General features: G+C 47.0%; 1 protein-coding gene and 1 pseudogene across 2 annotated transcripts in view; one reads left to right on the forward strand and one right to left on the reverse strand.

Annotated features, from left to right (window-relative positions):
- tmtc2a (transmembrane O-mannosyltransferase targeting cadherins 2a) overlaps positions 1-25,855 on the reverse strand; it is a 51,248-nt gene extending 25,393 nt beyond the window's left edge. For both annotated transcript variants that reach the window (XM_047022718.1, XM_047022719.1), the window contains exon 1: positions 25,450-25,855. In XM_047022718.1, coding sequence (XP_046878674.1) covers positions 25,450-25,532 — 83 coding nt within the window. In that variant the 5' untranslated portion in view covers positions 25,533-25,855. The remainder of the gene's footprint in view (positions 1-25,449) is intronic.
- LOC124469821 lies at positions 13,409-13,527 on the forward strand (annotated as a pseudogene).
- Positions 25,856-26,123: the final 268 nt, after the last annotated feature.

Genomic DNA, 26,123 nt, shown 5'->3' on the forward strand with positions numbered 1-26,123 from the left:
CCTGAATAGACCGACACAAAAGGTAGCTAGGTGGGCCGGGACTGGAAGAGAACCAGGATGAATTGGTTCCAAGTTTCAAATGTAATTTCATAGTCCGTGCCTTATTTTTCCTCTCTTTCCAAGAGCTAACTAGCGTACTTCAGGGTAATAGAAAGGGCAGAGCTCCGTGTCTACTCCTGCTACCTTCAGTCATTATAGGAAATACACAGAGAGAGAGAGACGGGGGGAGAGACAGGGAGAGGGAGAGAGAGAGAGAGAGACAGGAAGAGACAGACAGGGAGAGAGAGACAGAGAGGGAGAGAGAGACAGGAAGAGACAGACAGGGAGAGAGAGACAGAGAGGGAGACGGGGAGAGAGAGACGGAGAGAGAAACAGATAAGCAGAGAGTGAGAGAAACACAGAGAGAATAAAATCTCAAAAGGAATATCGAAAAGCACCCCCCTCCTGTACTTTCCCATTCTGAGGGGGGAGCCGGTCCCTCCGCCCGGCTGCCCTGCACACGGCAACAGAATACAAAAGACCCCCTCGCTAAGAGAAATCACTACGGGAGACCACTCTATCTCTCCCTACTCCAGGGACAAGCCCAATAAAGCCATCAGCAGCTCTGTCACACACACACACAGACACACACACACACACACCTAGCCCAACCACAAACCATTATGGCTAATGCATTCCTTTCTGTACCCCGGCAGCAATAGGCAAGGCCGAGGAGTGTGTGAATGAAAGAGAGAGAGAGAGAGAGGGGTCTGATTTGAATATTTCAATTATTTATTACCAGAGAGGATTGAGAGAGAGACATTCTAGGTCTTTAGGGAGCTGGGGACAGAGGGGGAAGCTCTGGGGAGACTGGGCAGCTCTGGGGAGACCGGGCAGCTCTGGGGAGACCGGGCAGCTCTGGGGAGACCGGCAAGAATGGGACTATTTTGCCAGAGGTAGAGGGGAAACGATACAGAAAGCACCAAAACAAACAAGATGGATGAGTGGTCCTGTCTTGGTTCCGTGGCTTCCAAGACTCTCAAAGAGCAAAAACATTTATCGTGCATCCCTGGAGGTACAATATACAGTGCCCTCCAAAAGTATTGGAACAGTGAGGCCAATTCCTTTATTTTTGCTGTAGACTGAAAACATTTGGGCTTGACATCAAACGATGAATGTGAAACCAGAGATCAACGTTTCAGCTTTTATTTCCAGGTATTTACATCAGGATCTGATGCACAAATTAGAAAATATCACCTTTTTGTTCGAACCCACCCATTTGTCACGTGAGCAAAAGTATTGGAACATATGACTGACAGGTGTGTTTTGTTGCCCAGGTGTGTCCTATTACATACATTATTCAATCAATAAATACCACTGAATGTCTACACTCAGGTTCAGATTGGGTAAGATAGGTTTTGTCTATGCAGACTGTATTCAGAGGTGAAAACAACATGAAAACCGGAGCGCTGTCTTTGGGTGAAAAACAAGCAATTGTGAGTCTTAGAGAAGATGGAAAATCAATCAGAGCCATTGCAGAAACATTGGCCATAGCCAGTACAACCATTTGGAATGTCCTGAAGAAGAAGAAAACTACTGGTGTACTAAGTAACAGACGTCGAACAGGTAGACCAAGGAAAACATCAGCAGTTGATGACAGAAACATTGTGAGAGCTGTAAAGAAAGACCCTAAAACAACTGTTAGTGAGATCAGCAACAACCTCCAGATGGCAGGAGTGAAGGTATCACTATCTACTGTTCGCAGAAGACTTCATGAACAAAAGTACAAGGGCTACACCAGAAGATGCAAACCCACTCATTAGCAAGAAGAATAGGAAGGCCAGGCTGGAATTTCCCAAAAAGTACAGAGATGAACCTCAAAAATTCTGGGACAAAGTTTTATGGACTGATGAGACAAAGATTAACTTTTACCAAAGTGATGGAAAGGCTAAAGTTTGGAGAAAGAAAGGAACTGCTCATGATCCCAAACACACAAGCTCATCTGTGAAACACGGTGGAGGTAATGTCATGGCTTGGGCTTGCATGGCTTCTTCTAGGACGGGCTCATTAATCTTCATTGAGGATGTAACACATGATGGCAGCAGCAAAATGAACTCGGAAGTCTACAGAAACATTTTGTCTGCCAATTTAAGGAAAGATGCAACCAAACTGATTGGCAGAGCCTTCATCATGCAGCAAGATAACGACCCAAAACACACTGCCAAAACAACAAAGGAGTTCATCAGGGGCAAGAAATGGAAGGTATTAGACTGGCCAAGTCAATCTCCAGACTTAAACCCTATAGAGCATGCATTTTACCTGCTTAAGAGGAGACTGAAGGGAGGAACCCCACAAAACAAACAACAACTGAAAGAGGCTGCAGTGAAAGCCTGGGAAAGCATCAAAAAGGAAGAATGCAAAAGTTTGGTGACGTCAATGGGTCACAGACTTGCTGCAGTTATTGAAAGCAAAGGATTTGCAACTAAATATTAAGTCTTATTCACTTAAATATGTTTTAAGTATATCTGTTCCAATACTTTTGCTCACATGACAAATGGGTGGATTCAAACAAAATGTGATATTTTCTTAGTTGTGCATCAGATCCTGATGTAAATACCTGGAAATAAAAGCTGAAACGTTGATCTCTGGTCTCACGTTCATTATTTGATGTCAAGCCCAAATGTTTTCAGTCTACAGCAAAAATAAAGGAATTCGCCTCACTGTTCCAATACTTTTGGAGGGCACTGTATATAGACTTGCGTTATACTTTTGTATTTTCTTTGCAAAAAGTACATTTGTGTTTGATTTCCTCATTCCTGGCCCTCGTGACAAGAGTCCGGGGGGAAAGGCAGCGCTGTCCAGGAGGAAGTGAGAGGAGGTAAACAGAGTGATGTCATGCTTCCTGTGGAGTCCTCACACGCGGAGGAACAGAGTAACAAGAAGGCGCCTGGGCTCCAGCCGGCCTCCCGTCTCTCAGCGCTGCGCAGCCTGAGAAACCAACACTTGTTTTGACCCATTCAGCAAAACAATCCTGGGAAGTGAGGAACTCTCCCTCAGGGCACGACATAGCTGTCGGCTGCAGACGCAGAGCTGCAGAACTGCAGAGCTGCAGAAGCTGACCTCAGATGAATATGTGGAAGGAGGGACAGTACTGATGTGGTTTTACTGGAGAGGCAGACCAGTCAGGCGTTCAATACTGGCATGACCCGTTTAGTAAATATCACATGACCATTAATTATACTCAAGGGACGTTTAAAGTGAAAAGTTCTCAATATTCAAACAGGCAATAAAAAATGTTGTCTACTGCACATCTATGGCTGGCTGGGAGGGAGGGAGGGTCAGATGGATGAGCGGTTAGGGTGTCGGGCTATTAATCAGAAGGTTGCCGGTTTGATTCCATGCCGGGTATTTGACGTTGCATCCTTGGGCAAGGCCCTTCACCCTACTTGCCTCGGGGAGAATATCCCTGTATTACTGTAAGTCGCTCTGGATAAGAGCGTCTGCTAAATGAGTAAATGAAAATGTAGGGAAGGAGGGATGGGGAAAGAGGGAGTGAAAAGAGAGAGAGAGGGACATGAAAGATAAAGGAAAGGCAGCTGGAAAAGACACTCATCAGAGGACCAAACTAAATAAGGAACGAACGAGCCAAGGCTGAGAATGTAAGCAGACAGCATTGTCCATCCTGTGTTCAGTCCATGCTCCAGCTAATCCACCCTAGCAGTATTTGCAGTGTGGAGCTGTGTCCTGGGTAGGAATAACTCAGCCCGTGTTGATGATACAAGTGACACTGGTTTACACAACGGCTGTTTATCAGCGTTGAGTGTGCAGGCACGTACACATGCTGTCGACATGCAGCCTGGCTGGAGTCTCAAATATTTATAGAGGAGTCGAGGGCTGTGTTCTGCAATGAGATGCTGATTAATACCCTCACATTTTTTTCAGGGAGGAACATAAAACAGGAACATGTAAACTGGATGAGACCATAGGTTGTTTTTGTGTGTGTGGTAATTGCATGCATTTGAATTCCCTCTCTCCCTCCCCTCCCCTCCCCTCCCCTCCCCTCCCCTCCCCTCCCTCCCAGGCTCTGATATCCTACCTGTTATGCCACTGCCTGGAGAAGTCTATTCCATCTCTGTTCCCTTATTGAGCACTCGACAAGGTAATGAAACACCCTGACAGAGCGGCAGCAGACCCAACCTGGACACTAATCTCATCCCAGACCTATAGAACACTACCCAAGGCTTTGTGTTGGCTAAAGGCGTCACAGAAATAAAAGGCTGTATTCATTTGAGACTGAATCCTGCCTTATCACATGCCAGATAAAATGTTGATGATTATGTGAACCATCACCAAGCAGTGCTGCATAGTGTTCCTGCAGGTTATGTGTACAAGTTTGGATAGGGACTTACAGCTTCACATACTGTGTGTATATTTACAGGCTATGCTACTTCCAGTAGTATAGTAATAAAGAGTAGAGTAATAAAGCTAAACATACACCTCCACCTCTAGCAGAAACATCTGTCACCACCAAAACCAAACCTACTGATTTCCTCTTTGTTTAGCTGTGGGGGTGCACACACTCAGGTGACACGGTGGTTTCCAGCGTTCCGCTAGCATGTGCCTGATCACCTCTGTGCTAATCCTATGCTAACAGGATTAGAAAGTGATCATAGACCCCCCAGTGTTTCACATACATGGTGAAGGGGGGCAGGGTCAAGGGTTAAGCTGATTAAGGTTCTCTGGTGCTTGGGACAGGGTGGAAGGGGAGGAGAGAGCGTGTGTGTGTGTGTGTGTGTGTGTGTTTACGAGCATGTGTCTGTGCAATATGGATGAGACTGCCATGGAGGAAAATCATGCACTCATTGAAAACGAGGCGATATGTATTCCAAACACGGTGTCTTGGATCCCAGCTGCACAGTAATTGGCAAAGCAGACGTTGGTGGAAACAGGCTGAAAAGTAGCCAAGAGAGTGACAGGGTTCAGGTAATCTCTCTCTCTCTCTCTCTCTCTCTCTCTCTCTCTCTCTCTCTCTCTCTCTCTGTGTCTCTCTCTCTCTCTCTCTCTCTCTCTCTCTCTCTGTGTCTCTCTCTCTCTCTCTCTCTCTGTGTCTCTCTCTCTCTCTCTCTCTCTCTCTCTCTCTCTCTCTCTGTGTCTCTCTGTGTCTCTCTGTGTCTCTCTCAGTGTCTCTCTCAGTGTCTCTCTGTCTCTCTCTCTGGCAGGCAGGGCTACAGGGAATAAGGAGGCTGTTGTCACGGCACGAGGCACCTGACCCTGTGAGACAGAGGATCATCTGGAAAAGCTCTAATCTGTGATTGGCTCAATCTGGCCGGAGGAGAGGAAGGCGAGGAAGTCCCTCACTCCATAATCAGGCTAATCCTCCGCGTTTGAGCTGGATGTGGAGACACGCACATACAAGCTTAAACACACATACAAACATGCATATTGGAGAGAGAGAGAGAGAGAGGGTTGCCTCTGATTAATGGTGCCCCCCCCCCCCCCCCCCCCCCCTGTTAGTCACTTGGCTGACCACTCAGATGTGTGACCGGGTCTTTACAACCAGCAGAGGGGCCAACCAGCAAACATACACTGTCTGGGATACCTAGAAGTGTAGTATTTATACTACAGAATTATACCTAACGTTCTTCGCAAAGGTCTTTTTGTGACATCAACACTTCCACAGCAGCACAACGTCTTGGCAGATTCAGCGTACGGAACATACATGGTCTCCATATGACCTCCTCAACCATACCTTCTCTCTGTGGTGAGTCGAGCGTATCTTAAGGTCATCAAGTCAGGAACCAGCCACTGTGGGTGTGTCGAAACATCACACGTCTACCAGACTGGAGGCCCAACAATACCCTCGTCAGAAGTGGCTCAACGCTTTTCCCACAGTCTACGCCAAGCTGGCACAAATATGGGTTGAGGAAAATCCATAAACACACTTGACAGTATTCATAATAGGCTACACTGCTGCAGGACCCAAGCTGCAGAGCAGCCAACCGCACACACACATGTGTACACACATTCATACGCACACACACTCACACACACACACACAAATGAATGTTTAGTTTAGCCCGACCCTTCACTCTTCCTGGTTTGTGTGAAATAAGAAATTAATTGGCGTGTTTTTGCGCAGCTCAAACGCGTTTGTTTGCTTTTTCAGTAAAAAAGGAATGTGAAATGATAAACCGCTCTCGTGTCGTAATCAAAAGATAGCGCAGAGCGGAAGTTATCTGAAAACAGAGCAGGAGGAATGTAAATGGTGCTTTAGGTGGACAGCCCAGCTAATCTAGCTGGTAGCGATTCAATAACATTACACACGAAAGACTACCGTATTGGTATATTGTTTGAACAGCGCGTTCCCACAGAGTTTGCGGTTTCTTTATTGACTCAAAATATCCATCTAACTGCTCCCCCAGGACCTAAACCTGCCGAACCAGGCATGGCAAAACGATTGCCGAGCCAATTAAGTTCCCTTTACTGTTGAGGATAGAGAATTACGCTGCACTTAAATGCAAGCTCAGGTGATTAAAAGGCAACTATAGCTGTAGGATCCATATTGTGTGTGCACTGCCAAGTGTCATTTTCTTCACGGTAATTTGTTTTCAAGTAAGTCGCCATGGGTGTCGTTGAAATTCACACTGTAAGTAATTATCAAGGTGACATTTTTGTGTTTATCAAGGTATCTCAGTTACAGTTTGTCTAGCGTTGTAGCTTTTTAGGTAGCTTTCCCATCAGGCTAAATATACACATCCAGAGTCAACAGGAAAATGCTACAGCTACCAGGGTATTTCCGAGCAAGGTCTCGGTATTGATTTGATTTTGAAACAAAGGCAGCGGTGACCAGAGGTGACTCAATCAGTTGATCATCAACTAACATGCCCCCGAGAGAGACAAACACTGAATTTGACATCATTAGTGATCGGGACTTGATAGGGATTGTCTGTTGGTGAGATAGCTACAAGTTATACAGAACTCAGCTTTCATATCACTTTATTGAACGTTTCTTGTATCTCAAGATTTGATGTGACTTCCCTCAACTTCAAAGCAGGTCGACATCATTGAAACCATGAAATCGATAACTTGAATCGGATCAAAAGAACACAACGTTTCCCACCATTAACCTCCATCTTCACTGCTCTCCAGCTTCTTTCACTACAGCACCAGGCTGCGTTCATACTGGACGATGCGGCCCTGATTAAAATTACACCTCCCCGCCCACTTCCTCACAGCCAGCTAATGAGGACCGATTTGCTGCATGCTCTAGGACTCGGTCTCCTTCTAACAGCCAATCAGGAGAAGCAGATCCCTTCCTGTGGTTGTCAGCTTCAAAAGAGGTGAACTGCTGGAGCAGGTCACCAGGAAGAGTCTGTCTCCCTTTGTCACAGAGCAAGCTGCTTTCATGTGCACATGCAGCTTGTGGGTCATTAGTGGCAGGGCTACAGCGAACAGCCCAGCTAGGGACAGCCTATTGTCTCAGCCAGGGACAGCCTAGTGTCTCAGTCAGGGACAGCCTAGTGTCTCAGCCAGGGACAGCCTAGTGTCTCAGTCAGGGACAGCCTAGTGTCTCAGCCAGGGACAGCCTAGTGTCTCAGTCAGGGACAGCCTAGTGTCTCAGCCAGGGACAGCCTAGTGTCTCAGCCAGGGACAGCCTAGTGTCTCAGTCAGGGACAGCCTAGTGTCTCAGTCAGGGACAGCCTAGTGTCTCAGTCTGGGACAGCCTAGTGTCTCAGCCAGGGACAGCCTTCTGTCTCAGCCAGGGACAGCCTAGTGTCCGTGTCTGGGAGTCTGCAGCGCTCTGGGTTCTAGTTTTGGCTCTCCGGGGATCGTTTGGGTAATTCTGCGTGTGTGTTGTGCGCTAGGGGCTGGTGTTGTGGGAGAACTACTGGTTGTGATTGACATGAGCACATGGGGAAATCAAGGATTTCTTCCGCTGTGCGCCACACTGCTAAAAGTGCTTCTTTATCCCTCTACTGAGAAGGTCGTTAAGATGCTGTTTTTTGAAGTGGGCCTCTTTAGTTTGTGGCTTCTAGCTCTGAACGGGGAAACCTCATTATACAGTCTAACGGGGTAGGGTCAAGGCAGACCTTTTCCAATTTTTCGATTTCCAAGACCTCAAAACAGACCCCTTGACACATGAAACAGAGATATATAGACCGATGAACACTATCACAGAGAGCGAGGGCACATCATCTATTTTTCGGCAGATTGATTACACGGTCTTTGTCTTCATCCCAGAAAGTGATTGATCACGTGCATTAGCCAGACGGATGGATCGGACACCAGAGGGGTGGCCGTCGCCACGGAGACGGGGGGCAACCCAGCTCACTGAGTGATGATGTCGATAAAAGGTTCTGACTAGCCCTTAGCAGCGTAAAGGAGAGGCTATGGGAAATCAATGGCTAATAAAAGTAATGCCTCAGTGTCCGAGGTAAAAAAATAAATAAAAAAGACCAAAAAAAGGAAAAGCTGATGAGATGAGTGCTAAAATACTAGGAGGAGTTAACCTTTATGCCTCACAAAGAGTTGAATTGATTACATTTGACTAACTAAAGACCCGTCAGACAAACAATGTAGGACAAGTTATTTACGACTCCCATCAGCCTCCTCCTTTAAATGACAATAAGAGCAGTATATAAATGTTACTGTATCTCCAGCAAAACGAGGATGAACCTTCCAGCATTCTGAAGTGTGCTTAACATGAACCAATGGCCCCATAGATCCATGTGTCAACCTTGCCCAAGCACACTGCAATGGCACACTGAGAGAACCTAGTTAGTGTTTTGAAGCTGGCTCGCCCCTCTCACTCCCCCTCTACAGCCCTACACGCTAAAGACCACCAGTGACTGATAATAACAGGAATGGTGTCTTTAACATCTGGACAAGCAAGACGGCTAAGTGTTTTCCCCTTTTCCTCTAAGAGTTCCCTTAATATGAAATGTACGTGGATTTACTTAGGAGGAATGTTCGCCCAATAAATATGGGATTACGTGTGAAAGTAGACCCATACTGCACTGAATTCATCGTGAAAAAACCCTATCCTAATGACCCATATAAGAACCTTGGATGCTGTGAGTTTTATATGGGGCTTTTAGTAAATTGTGCCAAATTAAAAGTGCCAAAGTGGATTTCAACGGCCACCCATCGAGGGAAGCCTGTTTCATGCCAACTTTCGCACCATTTATCCCACCCACCCGTGCAACTCAGCTACGATTCCACCCCGGTCATGCACACTGTTACACAAAGTCAAAACCCACAAATCAATGGGGTTGAGATCTAAAGTGTTTCAAGCTTCTTGGAGTGTCTGGACAAAAATGACAATCTGTGTGTCTGGACGGCTAATCAAAACTGCTCCCTCCGTGGTTGTGAGTCCTCCTTGATAAAACGAGAGCCTTAATTAAAAACTGACTCTGCAGTTATCCACCTCCATGGAACAGGGCATAAATCAGTGTTTTCTTCAGGGGATAAAGATATTCTTCACTGTAGGGATGCCTCACAGCTCGCCCTGCTTATGAAAGCAGACACAGTGAAGCTACTGTCACTTTTAAAAGGGAAACAAACCTTTATTTCTTTAAAACTGCCCTTCGGTTACTGTAACTTTTCAGCTGCCCTTTGGTTACTGTAACTTTACAAAACTGCTCCAGACGAAGGCGATCAGCACCACCATTATCAATCACGTAACGTGTGACTAGTACTGTGTCACTATTCTTTAGCAGTTATTGTTGATATTAATGCGTCATGTCAAAGCAACCATCAACACTTTGCCCCTTTTCTCCACAGGCATCAATCATCCCTCTCTCTCTCTGTCTTTCACCCCTCCCCTCTCTATGTCTCTCACCCCTCCCCTCTCTCTCTGTCTCTCACCCCTCCCCTCTCTCTATGTCTCTCACCCCTCCCCTCTCTATGTCTCTCACCCCTCCCCTCTCTCTCTGTCTCTCACCCCTCCCCTTTCTCTATGTCTCTCACCCCTCCCCTCTCTCTGTCTCTCACCCCTCCCCTCTCTGTCTCTCACCCCTCCCCTCTCTCTCTGTCTCTTACCCCTCCCCTCACTCTATGTCTCTCACCCCTCCTCTCTCTCTCCCTCTCTCTCTTTCTCTCTCTCTGTCTGTCCACACATCCCACACTTTTTAAGGAGCTGGAGGAAAAGGCACGCAGACTTATGAAACTAGCACCTTTTATTATGAATTATGGAAATTCCCACTTGAATCTGACCGGTGGAGTGTTTGTGATATTGCAGCCAGCTGTGATACCTGGGGCTGCATCCATCCAGGAGGAATGGCTTGAGATGAATTGCTTGAAATTGCAGTTTTTGTTTTAGTCCAGTCGTCTTAAAACGTTCACACAAAACCTGCTCACACACCCCAACGGTCACACACATCAAGTTACCGTATACAAAGCAAAACACACACACACACCTCACACACACACACACCCTCACACACACACACACACATACATAACCCACCTCCTCACACACACCACCTCACCCACCCCCTCACACACGCATATCACCCACCCCCTCACAAACCCCTCAAAAACCAGCCCAGAATATTCCCATTCCCCAGCCACATCGCAAAAAGCAAGCAGAGAGCTGGCGGGCAGGAAGGCAGAGGGGACATTACAGCCTGATCCAATTCATAATTTTCTAAAATGCTTCCATGACAACTATATTTTTCCCTCTCATTCCCCCTCTCTGCGTCGCAGAAGAGCCACTGGGTTCAGCAGAACCAGCGCTGTGGAGCCTGTGGCTGAGAGCAGCTGGGTTGAAGGCCTCCTGCCAAGGAAACCTAGGCCCCGTTTGTCTCTCGGCAACACTCGAACGGCCGGCAGTATATCACATTAGACCATGGTTCGAATTAGCCAGCCCATAATACTACACTCTTCTTCCATTTGTTCCACTATAAACTCACACACTCTGAGGCACGTTTACAGCATGTGATACACTTGTTTCTGAGCTAAGGGACAAAGAGAGGTTTGTAATGTTTCAAAGTTTAACTGCACTTTAGTGACTGATGTGGTTGTAGAAGTTTTGGGCACCCTTTGCAGTTCCCGAGATAATTCCGGAATGCCTTTATTTGAGCATAGTGATTGGGGAAAACCTATAATTGCTGATGACAAATCAAATCCTCAGATGATGACTGTGGAGTTGTGCCTTTGCCAGAGGGAGCATCTGGAGAACAAAGAAACGTTTTGTTTCTGTTGAAAGAGAGCTCGGTTTTGTTCTGACTCGACGGAGGGCTAATCTGCAATCAAATTAAAAATGCAGCTATTCAAGGACGTAGATGTATTTTTAGATTGAGTGACTCAGAGTTGCGCTGATCTACAAAAAAGGCTGCAATCCTGCACTGTGTTACAGTTGGATCTTAACCATTGGCAGTTGAGTCAGAGCTGGGGGATAGTTGATAACTTGCTGAACTCTCAAGTATGCTAAGCTAATTGACCATAAAGAGCTGTGTCAAATTCTGTATGGGCTCTCTTGTAGGGCATGACCAGTTGCCACATTCCAGTATTAACAACAGTGAAGTTTGTTCATGAAGGGTACCAAAACAGGATTCTACAAAGCCCAGAGTATCACGCAGTCTATAGAAACAACATATGGTTCCACATCAGCAATGGAAATCAAACCAAAAGATGAAAGTATGAATAATTTAGGCAAAATGAATTGTCATCAGTAGGCTATTCAGTGTAACGGTAGTATTTCAAATGCACTTTCCCCACAGGGGGTTTAAAGTTCTCCAAGTTTGTCAAACTAACAACGGGGGTACTGAAATACAGTCCTGCTTTAAATGCTTGAGGGAAACTGCATTACAAAACCATAAAACGCATCATATACTGCAATGAAACTCCAATACGGATAAAGGTGACACCAAGACGTCACGTCATCGTCGTATAGATGTCACTGTGCGTTCAGCTCTTTGGGATTGGGAAGGCTTTGATCACAACGGACATGTCCTCCTTTGGTTCCCAACACAAAGACTAACAGTGATCGAAGCGCTGCGTGTTCTCTTTTTCTCAGCACCACAGAAGGGAGGAGGACGAACTACTCAGTCAATAGTATTGAGCAGACACACCGTGAACCTTCCACACAATCAACAAGCCACTAGGGAGAGAGAAAGCGTAAACCAGGTCATTTCCATCCTCGGCAAAAGCCTGAAGGTCCTTCCTGTTTCTTAATAGGGTGGTGGTTGAGGAGGGGAGCACATGGATGTTATCTTCAGCACAGATAACACGGTCGGTCGATGCTACTCACCGCAGGGGGAAAAAAACGAGAAGCGGCGTGTACTGTAGATTAAACTGTCTTGGTTCGCCTCAGAGGTAAAGGATGAACTGGGTGCCTTACGACAGTGATAAGTGAACTTCCCTGGAGCACGTCTACTGCAGGTTAAGTGAAAAGGATGTTTGTCCTGTGCCAAACCCAACTGGTTGAGTGCTTCGGTAGAAACAAATACAGGTTCTTCATAGTCAAAGGCTGGGGGATATCAATCTGCTCAGGGAGAGCGTTTTTACTTTTATTTGATAGTTTTTCATTTTTCATACGGAGCACCAAAAAGACGTCCAGGAAGAAATAACATTCAACTGAAACGAGAAACCCGGAGCTTGAGCTTTCTTTAGGCAGGGGGCAAGGGTCCACACAGCTAAAGGTACAGTGCAGTGCAGTACCCGCTGTGCATTTTCTTATCAAAGAACAACCTTGCACAATGTCCTGAATACAAACCATCAGGGTCTATATACAAAATAAATGTGTATTTTTCTGACACACAATACAGCTTTACAGACAAATATAATGGAAAAGAGATGGGAGAACACGAAAGAGATTAATCGTCCGCGCAAGTTCTATCCTGTTTTCGAGCAATGACTAATGTCTTCATATCCCATCACAACAACTGTCTTTCCAGCGCCACCCGTTCATGAATACGAAAACGAGAATATAAATGACATCTATTGTAGGGTCGATGTCCTATAACCCCGGGAAATACATTTAAATAAGGTGGAAAGTTTATCTGTGACTGAGGGGAAAGTAACCCTATTATCAAATGTGGATTCATCTCATCAATCAAAGTTGAGATCCACTGGGTAGCTGTCATGGAAACCTCTTTGTGTTTATAGATACCCCTTAACACCTAATTTTACCAGTCCCTGGTACAGTACCTGGTGCAAGATTAAAGTTCCCATCAGGGTTAGCATTCAGTGCATCACTACATTAGCAAAAGGAAGGGATTTGGCTGGATAAGTCAGTGAGGTATTGAGTAGTGCCTGAAGTAATAGTTCTTCTACATCGAAATGAGAAAATACAGATTAAAAACATCCCTGGCCGTAGTTCATTTGATGAGTCACAATTGTAAGTCACATATTGGGAGGGGGATGGATTTAGTAAAAGCATGACATGGATAATAAGAGATTAGTTTTTTATGCAACACAAGTGCATTTGAACGGCCAAACCAGCCTGGCAACGCCCGATCTCGTCCGATCTCGGAAGCTAAGCAGGGTCGGGCCTGGTTAGTACTTGGATGGGAGACCGCCTGGGAATACCAGGTGCTGAAGCCCCTCCTTGAGTCACCACCTTACCGCGGTGGAGGGGTTTGCGTGTCCTAGTGATCCTGGAAGCTATGTTGTCGGGGGCTTCATGCCCCTGGTAGGGTCACCCAAGGCAAACAGGTTCCAGGTGAAAGACCAGACAAAGCGTGGCTCAAAAAACCAACCATGAAGAAATACAACAATGGTTCTCAGTTGCCCCTGCCCGGAAGCGGGTCACCGGGGCCCCCCCCTGGAGCCAGGCCCGGGGGTGGGGCTCGATGGCGAGCGCCTGGTGGCCGGGCCTTTTCCCATGGGGCCCGGTCGGGCACAGCCCGAAGAGACAACGTGGGACCCTCTTCCAGTGGGCTCACCATCCGCAGGAGGGGTCATGGGGGTCGGGTGCAGTGTGAGACGGGCGGCGGCCGAAGGCGGGGGCCTTGGCGGTCCGATCCTCGGCTGCAAAAGTTAGCTTTAGGGACGTGGAACGTCACCTCGCTGGCGGGAAAGGAGCCTGAGCTGGTGCGCGAGGTAGAGAGTTTCCGGCTAGATATAGTCGGCCTCGCCTCGACGCACAGCGTGGGCTCCGGAACCAGTCTCCTTGAGAGGGGCTGGACTCTCTTCCACTCTGGAGTTGCCCTTGGTGAGAGGCGTCGAGCTGGGGTGGGAATACTGGTTTCCCCTCGGTTCGGCGCCTGTACATTGGGGTTCGCCCCGGTGGACGAGAGGGTAGCCTCCCTCCGCCTTCGGGTGGGGGGACGGGTCCTCACTGTCGTTTGTGCTTATGCACCAAACGGCAGCTCAGAGTACCCACCCTTTTTGGAGTCTCTGGGGGGGGTGCTGGAAAGCGCTCCTCCTGGGGATTCCCTCGTCCTCCTGGGGGACTTCAATGCTCATGTGGGCAATGACAGTGAGACCTGGAGGGGCGTGATTGGGAGGAACGGCCCCCCCGATCTGAACCCGAGTGGTGTTTTGTTGTTGGACTTCTGTGCTAGACACGGTTTGTCCATAACGAACACCATGTTCAAGCATAAGGGTGTCCATATGTGCACCTGGCACCAGGACACCCGAGGTCTCAGTTCGATGATCGACTTTGTAGTCGTGTCATCGGACTTGGGGCCGCATGTCTTGGACACTCGGGTGAGGAGAGGGGCGGAGCTGTCAACTGATCACCACCTGGTGGCGAGTTGGCTTCGATGGTGGGGGAGGACGCCGGTCAGGCCTGGCAGGCCCAAACGTAATGTGAGGGTCTGCTGGGAACGTCTGGCGGAACCCTCTGTCAGAAGGAGCTTCAACTCCCACCTCCGGGAGAGCTTCGATCATGTCTCGGGGGGGGCCGGGGACATTGAGTCCGAATGGGCCATGTTCCGGGCCTCCATTGTTGAAGCGGCTGACCGGAGCTGCGGCCGCAGGGCGGTCGGTGCATGTCGCGGCGGTAACCCTCGGACCCGGTGGTGGACTCCGGAGGTGAGGGATGCCGTCAAGCTGAAGAAGGAGGCCTATCGGACTTTATTGGCTGGTAGGACTCCAGAGGCAGCTGATGTGTACCGGCAGGCCAAGCGGAACGCGGCTTTGGCGGTCGCGGAGGCAAAAACCCGGGCATGGGAGGAGTTCGGCGAGGCCATGGAGAATGACTTCCGAACGGCTTCAAAAAGGTTCTGGACCACCATCCGGCGGCTCAGGAGGGGGAAGCAGTGCTCTGTCAACACTGTATACGGTGGGGATGGTGCGCTGCTGACCTCGACGGGGGACGTCCTGGATCGGTGGAAGGAATACTTCGAAGACCTCCTTAATTCCACCAACACGCTTTCCGACGTGGAGGCAGAGTCTGGGGACATCGGGGGGGGCCCTTCTATCTCTGGGGCTGAGGTCGCCGAGGTGGTTGAAAAGCTCCGCGGTGGCAGGGCCCCTGGGGTGGATGAGGTCCGCCCGGAGTTCCTTAAGGCTCTGGATGTTGTAGGGCTGTCTTGGTTGACACGACTCTGCAACATCGCGTGGACATCGGGGACAGTGCCTCTGGACTGGCAGACCGGGGTGGTGGTTCCCCTCTTTAAAAAGGGGGACCGGAGGGTGTGCTCCAACTTTAGGGGGATCACACTCCTCAGCCTCCCTGGGAAAGTCTATTCAGGGGTCCTGGAGAGGAGGGTCCGTCGGATTGTCGAACCTCGGATTCAGGAGGAGCAATGTGGTTTTCGTCCTGGCCGTGGAACAGTGGACCAGCTTTATACCCTCCGCGGAGTCCTGGAGGGTACATGGGAGTTCGCCCAACCAGTCTACACATGTTTTGTGGATTTGGAAAAGGCGTTCGACCGTGTCCCTCGGGGGCTCATGTGGGGGGTGCTCCGAGAGTACGGGGTACCGGATTTCCTGATCGGGGCTGTCCGGTCCCTGTACGACCGGTGCCAGAGTTTGGTCCGCATTGCCGGTAGTAAGTCGAACTTGTTCCCGGTGAGGGTTGGACTCCGCCAGGGCTGCCCTATGTCACCGATTCTGTTCATTACCTATATGGACAGAATTTCTAGGCGCAGCCAGGGTGTTGAGGGGGTCCGGTTTGGTGACCTCAGGATCGGGTCGCTGCTTTTTGCGGATGATGTGGTCCTGTTGGCTTCATCGGGCCGTGACCTTCAGCTCTCACTGGAGCGGTTCGCAACCGAATGTGAAGCGGCTGGGATGCGAATCAGCACCTCCAAATCTGAGGCCATGGTAATCGACCGGAAAAGGGTGGAGTGCCATCTCCGGGTCGGGGAGGAGATCCTGAACCAAGCGGAGGAGTTCAAGTATCTCGGGGTCTTGTTCACGAGTGAGGGAAGAATGGAGCGCGAGGTCGACAGGCGGATCGGTGCGGCGTCCGCAGTGATGCGGGCTCTGCATCGGTCCGTCGTGGTGAAGAAGGAGCTGAGTCGAAAGGCGAAGCTCTCTATTTACCAGTCGATCTACGTTCCTACCCTCACCTATGGTCACGAACTATGGGTAGTGACCGAAAGAACGAGATCGCGAATACAAGCGGCCGAAATGAGCTTTCTCCGTAGGGTGTCCGGGCTCTCCCTTAGAGATAGGGTGAGAAGCTCGGTCATCCAGGAGGGGCTCAGAGTAGAACCGCTGCTCCTCCGCGTCGAGAGGAGCCAGCTGAGGTGGCTCGGGCATCTGATTAGGATGCCTCCTGGACGCCTCCCTGGTGAGGTGTTCCGGGCACGTCCCACTGGGAAGAGGCCCCGGGGAAGACCCAGGACACGCTGGAGGGACTATGTCTCTCAGCTGGCCTGGGAACGCCTTGGGGTCCCCCAGGAAGAGCTGGCGGAAGTGGCCGGGGGGAGGGAAGTCTGGGCCTCCCTGCTTAGGTCGCTGCCCCCGCGACCCGATCCCCGGACAAGCGGCAGATGATGACGATGATGATGATGATGATGGCAACACAAGTGGAATGGATTTTTGCCAGTGGACCAAATACAAGAAAGAATAGGATTAACATGAACAGTCACATCGGGCTCATTGAAATTCAATTGTATACCTACCAACATAAACTTGACAATTATATTGGGCGGGGATAAATGATCCTTCCTTGAGCATTGCATTGTGGGGGATGTGGCTCCTTCCTCTGGGGATTTGGCCCCTGGTCACAATGTTTTCATAGGATGAGAGATGAGCTCTCTTTCTCAGGGAAGACGTAACCATTATACTGAGCCAGTTTCCACCATCAAAGCAACTCAATAAACATATATCCAGTCCTATTCATTAGTGTCGGATGAGTACGCGTACAGTTCTCACGAATAGATGCCATTTTGTGGGAGGAAATTAAAACCTCCATAGCGTGTCGAGAGCGATGCAACAATGCACACAAATCCGGCTTTCAACAAACGAATATATCACAATGGCCCGTCCCTTGTATTTAGTCTGAGTACACTGACCTCTCCATACTGCCTATGACACCCTCATCCCCTCTCTTCAGAAAACAACCACTGTCATCAATCCCCAAACTAGCCGTCCATCGTGTAGTAATGAGGGAATCTCACAGCAAGCTCAGCTAACAGGCTTCAGGACCTTCATGCACATCTGTATCGACTTGCGCACGCTGTCATCTGTGGAGCCTTTTCGTGGCTTTAGAAGGAAACAGGAAATAGACCAAGACCCTTCCCTGAGGATGGATTAAAGACCGAGAATACTCCGGAACGTCCAGGAAATAACAGCTGACTTGGATGCTAATAATTGGAGCATCCATTGAGATACATATGAATCGCTGTTATTTGGCCTATTTTCTGAATCATGAGTATAGAACGAGTCATGGTGAAAAAGCAGCTAAATCAAGATAAACCAAAGTTTTTCCAAACCCCAGCTGTAACCTGCCCGGTTACAGCTAAGAAAATAAGTGCCAAAGGGAAGAACCATAAGAGCATGTAGTTAAGCAAGTTACAATTAAACAACATGAATCTCTAAGTGCAAGTGTCCCTGTAGAAAAAGCAAGCAACAGTAAAAATAAGATGAACTAAAATAGAATATTTTGCAGCGAATACAACAGTTTAAATCAGTTACCACTAACCAACAAGAGCAACAACTAGGCACAGAGTCAAAAAATTCACTCCTCGCACTAGGGATTCAATAACTGTCTCTCTCCTGACCCAGAAAGAGTTTGCATATTTCTGTATATTTTACGACCAGGGAAGGACAGGGTCAGTAAATGATGCATAAAACCAGGTGAATGGGTACCATGTTTAGTAAATTTAGGGTTCGGTCACACTGTTTCTCCCCTAATTAATTAACACATTAAGTATGCTGGTACAAAAAGGTTTTGACAGACAAAAAGTTCAAAAAGGTGCTACAGTTTTTAAGTAGTTTGTGTTTTGTGAAGCAAGTTACAGAGTTTTTCTTGGGTTGTATTTACAGGGTGTTGTGGGTTAAAATAACTTTGTTACAGTGAGTATTTGACCGATAGACATAACCAAGGGTTCAAATAAGATGCATAACTATATCACTAATTGCCTCAGTGAATTAGGTCTCACAGTCAAATGGAGGCTCTGTGGAACGATCATAATTCACTTTTTATCTGCTATCTTCCTGGGAAGGCTTCTTGAAATGCGGAACAGAGTCTGGATGTCTAGAATGAGTTATATGGTAGCAGCTGTATGAAGCACGTTTTCTGACAGTTCGACTCAAACAGACGCCCATGTACAGCTCTCCTGTTAAAATGTTACTGATAAGCAAAATTATGGAATACCGCCAACTGTTTTACACCGAGACACACTTGTGTAAAAATGTTTTGAAACTTTTTTCCCCCACACAAAGACACAAAAAAGTATATATATATTTTTTTTTTTGTCAAAACCTTTTTTCCCAGATATATTTTTTCAACCTTCCGAAACTGAAAAAAACTGAGAAATGAGAGGCTCAGCATGATGAAAATCAGGGATCTGTTCTGGACTGGATTTCTTTCTGTAACATTTTTTTTCGAAACTGTGTTTTCACACACAACACGAAAGATGTTCTCGTTTGTTTGTTTTTTACTTTAAAAAGAATATCCACAAATATTTTTCAGTAAGGAGACCAGTGTGCCTGTTCAAAGCACTTACATTTACATTACCTTTAGTCATTTAGCAGACGCTCTTATCCAGAGCGACTTACAGTAAGTACAGGGACATTCTCCACGGGGCAAGTAGGGTGAAGTGCCTTGCCCAAGGACACAACATCCTTTTGCACAGCCGGGAATCAATCTGGCAACTTTCAGATTACTACCCGGTTCCCTAACCGCTCAGCCATCTGACTCCTAAAGCATATGTCTCTCTTCCCTGTAGGCCCACTCTGTCAGAGACCTGACCCAAGACACGCCGGGTAATGTGAGGCTCCGGCGAGCACAGGCAAAATCAGGGCTCTGTTCTGAAGCGGTCATTTGGATGGAGAGGAAAGAGCCAGGGTCGCTGAAACGCGATACGCGACAACTATTGATTACAAAGAAGAGAAAAGGGGGTTGCGAGTTATCTCACGGCGGGTTTGAATTACACACCAACTGCTATGTGTTTTTAAAAAAAAGTCCACCTTTGTAGTCGAGGAGGGAAAGCAGACGCCAGTTCCAAAGTGTAACGCTACACCAGCACAGGGAGCTTTGCTTACAGCAAAGCTTAACTGCTACGTGGTGGAAATCCAAGCCCCCTCTGTTGCCCGCTGCCCAATGACAGGTATTAGTGAAAGGGGACAGAGTTAAAAGTGTGTGGTTAGCCAGATAACATTAGCTGCAGATACACAAAACTTGTAAGGCCAGGCCACAAGGATCTACCGAACATTATCTTACCCTCCAATTACAGGTACACTGACCATACACTAGAATCTCCAGTGCCCTGGTGCCTCAGGCTAAACTCTGTGGGTCTTTTTCTGTGGCGTTTGCTAGTTTTCGACCTCTGTAGCCCATGGTTACCACTGTTATGGGATGTGTGTGTTGTGTGTGTGTACTGGGAGGGTCATTCGACTGTGGGCTTTGCGGTTCCGAGGCCGTGCCTTGGCACACTAGTGGGTCAGGTTGCCTGGCCGTGGAGTAGAGAGCCAGCCCTGGGTAGCCATCTCCACGGCCCACTAGGCTTCAATGAGATGAGAAGAGACCTCCTCAAAATAAACGGGGCAGACTTGTCCACGTCGACCTGGTGCTGCATGGGGGCCGAGGGAGAAGGCTGCTTCGAACTTTAACCAGGCATATTACTGGATGCATTATATCGCTGTTTGATATGAAAAGTACTTACAGTAACTATGAAAGCACAGGTGTGTAATAGCTGGGTTGCAGTGTTCATAGTGCGATGAAATGAATGTGGGCTGATGCTGGTGACTAATGACACACTCTTCACAAACAGAAAACACGAAAAAAGTACAGTGTTAGTGACCTGGTGATTTCTATTCGAGCGATGCAAAGCCCAGGGCGTGAAGAAACCAACTGTTTCTTGCAAACAAGTATCTGACTTTGAAAGTCATTCGGCCCCTGCACCATTCGCCCACTTGCCATGCCCTTACTGGCTGAATGACCAGCATAGTTCACATTATGGTGGCAGTCTGCATATTTCACAATACGTGGCATGACAGCTTGTGTAACACACTAAACACAGATATTGTTCAGCTGAACCCCAACATTATATAGGCTTAGTTGACAGCCCTGACCAATGTCTTTTTCCAGGAGGGCCACATACCGCTTCTCAGCAAGGATTCCTTTCTGCCTTTAATGTTAACTTGGGTTCACTCTTACCATCAAGGACAAGTCAGAAGAACTTCCTCTGTGTTTTGAGACAGTGTTTCCTGTTTGACAGACCAGACAGAGAACATCCAAGAGAATAAGGATATCAAATGAAGGTTGATCCTTTGTCCTTCTTATACGCTAGATCACATAATCATACTGTCTTCTGAAAATCTAGCTGGACACCAAAGTAAATAAAGAGACAAACACTTCTGCTCAAGACCAAATCTCTCCTGAACAACTTAGGCCCCATATACCCCCCCCCCCCCCTGTAATATACCCCCCCCCCCCCCTTGTAAAGTTTCAGACCAAACAGCTAACTTTGCTGATGGCTCTGAAAATTCTAACGCAAATAGCTTGGAGTGTAAATCTGTAAGTAATCAAGACCTCAACACTCCCTCTCCTCCTCCCTATTGTTTTATTAATACTCCCCGGGTGTACATACGAACACTTCAATGGGAAAACAGTTTGAGAGAGCAATGAATAAAAAACACGTGTTTGTGTACTATATATGAAGGGATAGTACATTTGGGACCTGAGGCCATAAGCAAGTCTTTCAATATGGCTATCCATGGCAACCCTTCCCCATTACAGGGCTTCATTTGGTGAGTGTGTTTTCGCCAGAAAACCACACATTTCATCAGACCTGTCTCTTTCTCCTCCAAAGAGCATTTACGGCTGGTATACCACTGTAGTGTGGTCAAAAGTCTCCTTGCTTCCAAACCATCTGAAATCACATTTCACAAACACTCTCTTCTCAGCTCTTCAGCTCACTAACCTCTCTGTCAATCCCCTGTTCCCAAACCATCACGGACACATCCCAGAGTCCCTCTTCCTCTCACGTTAACTATCATCCTTCTTGATTTAGACCAGCTATTACTCAGTGTCCACAAAAACCCAATCAACACTGTGTTTGGAGAGCATGTGGCATAATGTCCAGAAGCACCAGGGTCATAGAAACTCTTACTAGTAAGCACTTAACATAATGCATCGAAACTTACAACAATAAGTTATGCGGGCACCATAACACCTTCCCCCACTGCAGTTGGATACGGCACTTTAAAGATGGTTTTGGGTGTGAGTAAGATGTGAAAACATGTTACACACACCCTCAGTATTGAATGTACGAGATAACTGCTGTGAAACCATCGAATGTAACATGGTAAGTCTTGTGGTTTTCCAAATGGGAATCTAACAACTTTGTTGAGCCATTTTTGTAGCCGTTGGTGGTTTACGGTTGTTGAAGGTTCCTTTTTGAATGTATATCTCACTTTCTTTTGTCAACTGCAACCTAGAAATTATACAACCAAGAATATAACCCCTCCTACCTGCATACAGTAAAGGCTTACAAACACAACTTCCTTCCTTAAGAGCCAGGAGGGATTCGCAATACACGTGGGAAACGAGCACTTTTTAGAGGAAGGGAAAGTATTGACATGAGGATTGTGATTTCCTTGAAGTTCATGGCATCATAGACATGTGAGGAGATCTATAGAATCCAGTGTTCAGACACTAGGCCATCTGTGCTATGAGATACCAGACTTATTGCATGCGTTATTAAACGTTATTTGGTTCTTTGTTCCAATGCTTGTGTCCAAGAGGGGATCTACAATTCAGCCTCATCTTCCACAAGAATGTAAGGGGTGGACAAGTTTCAAACGGAACATTATTTTTTTCCTTATTTTTTACAGACTACAATATAGATCAGAAGTTTGTTGTGTGCCAGGAAATGTGATGGTCATTTGTGTCCCAGTGAAACCTAACCAGCCATCCTCACAGACTGAACAGTTTAGTTCCTGTATAACAAGTAGGGGATGTTTTCATTGGGATTCCCTGGGGGGTCGTAGTGCGTTTCTGGGCTGAAATGGTGTTTCGTCACGTGACTGTGGCCCCCAGGCGGTTTGGGAGACGCAGCTCTGAACACTGCAAGCCACCGAGGAAACGTTTCCTTTGGGATGTTCCTCAGGAATCCATCCTTCCTCTGTTGAAGAGATGAGAAGTGGGAACTATAAGATGGGAACTTCTACATCCAAACACAGAAACACACAGTCCAGTAGGACTGAGGGTGATGCCATACAGTCCAGTAGGACTGAGGGTGATGCCATTCACCTCGCCATCATAAAACACCCCATTTATTTGACCCGTCAAGTGCCTTGTGGATGAGCATTCAGCAGGAAGTTCAAAGGTCATAACAAATGAATTGACCGCTCTATAACCTCTGACCTCAGGAAGCAATCCAACTGCTGCTAAGTCACCTTACACAAAAAACATACGAAGGCAACCACACACATAATGTACCTTACAAACACTTATCTCTCTCTCTCTCACATAACTTTCTCTGTCAGTGATATTCAACCTATAACATAGACAACAGCTTTATTCCAGAGCTGTAGGAAACAGAGTGTAGCCTACTGTGACCGACCAGCGGTTTACAGACACCCAGTACCAATTGAACTGAAATTTTCCCTTATAGAAAAATGACGGGCTTTTGTTCGAACCATGTGCCAGTAAACCTCAAGTCATTTCACACACAGAGGGGTTTTATTGATATTACCATTGGCTGACAGACGTCTTGGACAGCCCTTGAGCCGTGCCCAGGAAAAACACTTGACGTGATTGAGAAAGCAGAGAAGCCCCAGAACACCCCGGAGAGCAGGAACTCATCGTTGTGAAGGCACCATCTCTTGTGCTCCGCTGCTAACGGAACTGTTTCCGAATAAAACGGTTAGCTACGGAGTTTAACAGAGACCCGCATTGCAGTCCAGGTTATCAACAAAAAAAAAAGACTGCAAACCGTAAAAAATAAATAAATAAAAAGTCCCCAAAAAAGCCTAAAGTCGACTGATGTGCTAACGGACACTTTCCGTTGCTACTAACAACCACTGTTGTGACGACCCTCAGGAGAGAGACGGAGAGCACGCGACTCTTGACCTTGGTGAAAGGGGGCTGTTTGATGAATGACTAGGGAGGTGAGACCTGTGATTGGTATTCAGCTTCTCCATCTGAGATCGGCGGACCAGAACGCCCGTCTCAGTCCCTGGAGTGTAAATTATCACTGTGACTTTGATATATACGCAGGGTCGCCAACACCGAGGTTACAACGAAAGGGGTAAGCAGCGAGAGTCTGTGAGGACACTGGTTGGTCATTAATCAACGTGACGTCGTGGCAGGTTCTCTTCAGCGTGTCATTGTCAGTCTGATGAACAGGGTTTGAACAGGCCCTTCGAGCTGCAGTGCATTTCACCATTTCGCCATGCGTTCGCTAAACAGGGCAACTGACACACTGGCATGGTTCATAGAAGTATGGATAGTCTCTCTCTCTCTGTGTGTGTGTGTGTGTGTGTGTGTCATGCATGCATTCTCACACACAAGGCAAAGGACCTAGTTTAGTGAGATCAGTGGAGTAGTGTTCATTAAACATCCCACCCACTTATTAAAAACGGCGCCTGTCCCGCCCCACTTTTTATTTTAAAAAGTATATTTAACAGCCGTATCCTCGGCAAAAAAAAAACTGTCCCACCCACATTTGAAAACAAACCTTCTCCCCTGAGTGTGCTGCACAGTCCCCAGTAGCCCGCGGTCAGTGCAGTGTAGAGTGGTGAATGAGCGGTGCTGAAGTCCACCTGACTCTAAGGAGGTGTCGGGAGACGCTAGCCAGAGCCACCAGCGGTGACAGTCTCGAGGGATAGAACACGGACCAACTTGCTATGCTCTGAATGGACTTAGAACAATGGCTCATTTGTCTGAGCTGGACCATAAATTAATTGACGTTTCAATTCTCTTCTCTTGCATTACAAGACTTCCATGAAATCTAAAGACTGAAATGAGCTGAGGGAAAATATACATTTTAATTATTTCAAATATACAGCATTGTAACACATCTTAAATAAATGTAGCATTCAAACTTCCTCGTACCGCTACTCTGAATTAAAATGCAACTGACGCTAAGAAACAGGAGAATAAAGGATTATGCCACGTACTGTAGCCTACCAGAACCTCTTTCAAATACAGCTAGTATTTAACTCAAAGTATTGCGCTGCTAAGCATCCGAGAAGGAACTCAAACATTCTGAATACAAATGTCTTTACTTTCTGGATGGTTGAGCACTAACGAGCCCTATAAAACACGTGCTTTGGGATGGGTGGTGACATGTAGGAAAGGCTCTCCAAATATATTCTAATTAATGCATCCACTTGGATGTATTCCCTGGAGAGGGGATATTGCTATGAGCGGACAAGCGTATTTATTGTCCGCAGATTCCAACAATGTGCCTGAACAAAAACATCCATTAGCATGTGGGTTACCGGTGCTGTTAGGTGTAATAATGGTTAAAAAATGTCATTACATAGAGCTTTAAAGGGAAGCCTAGACTATTCATAAGATAGCCTGCATCTTTATATTTCTATTGTGTAACTTCAGTCAAATTTGCGATGCAGATGACATCCTCAACGTTGTCCAAGTAGCCTTTTGAACAAAGCTCTAATGCAACAGGAGATATAGCTCATTTGCATTAGGCAAAGTAGCATATGGCTGCAACACAATGACTGCTTATTGGAGAGATAAATCGAGAATAGAATGCTATTGCTGAATGACACAAATGAGTCGTGAATGAACAATAACCATGTTAACACTAGAGCGTGACGATTTAGCCTACCATACAAAATATGTGCGCCAAACACGTTCCGTTTTATTTGACGTAAGAGAAACGAATGACAAGTGTGCCTGATGATGTTGCCATAGGTACGGCGGTAACCTACCTGTCATCGTAGCAAAAATCCGCGTTCAGTGTATTGAGATACAGGACAAAAGCCACAGCGCCACACACCAACTCCGTAATCATTTCTCAAAATAATAAAAGGTTATAGAAACGCAGTAGAAAACACTAGGTGCGAATCAATTCCTGGTTCTGTATTGTCTTCTCAATGCAGCCGCCCCGCAACACGGAGAAAATCCCCATTCAAGCAGGCTAGAGTCTCAAAGTTTGCGATTCTCGGTCTCTATTCAAATTAACCCATTTTGTTATGCAGCGGGTCAGTGTTGAGTAGAGACGAAACTAGGACGGCTCGTCTTCGTTTTAACTCGCAGCTGAGTGCATCTTGCTGTTCTGCTGTCCTCGGTTCTATATGCATTTTCATCCGCGGAACAGATACTCCACTGTTTGGAACCGCGTGTGGTTTCAAGATGATGAGCATGCGCAAACCATCTTTCGTTCGAGCTCTTTCCAATCATTTAGAGTAGAACGGGTGCTGAAAGCGGGATTGGATTAATTCATCAAGTGTGTATGAAATGAATAAAAACCCTTAAAATGTAAAAAATAAAAAGAATAACATTAAGCGAATATAGTTATAGTTCGCTGTCACTTTAACTAAATTAGGATGGCCGGTAGTTGTTTTTGAGTAATCTGATGTGGCCATAATCCCAAATAATCTGT

Source organism: Hypomesus transpacificus, chromosome 7 (assembly GCF_021917145.1).
Source record: "Hypomesus transpacificus isolate Combined female chromosome 7, fHypTra1, whole genome shotgun sequence".
Classification (NCBI taxonomy): domain Eukaryota; kingdom Metazoa; phylum Chordata; class Actinopteri; order Osmeriformes; family Osmeridae; genus Hypomesus; species Hypomesus transpacificus.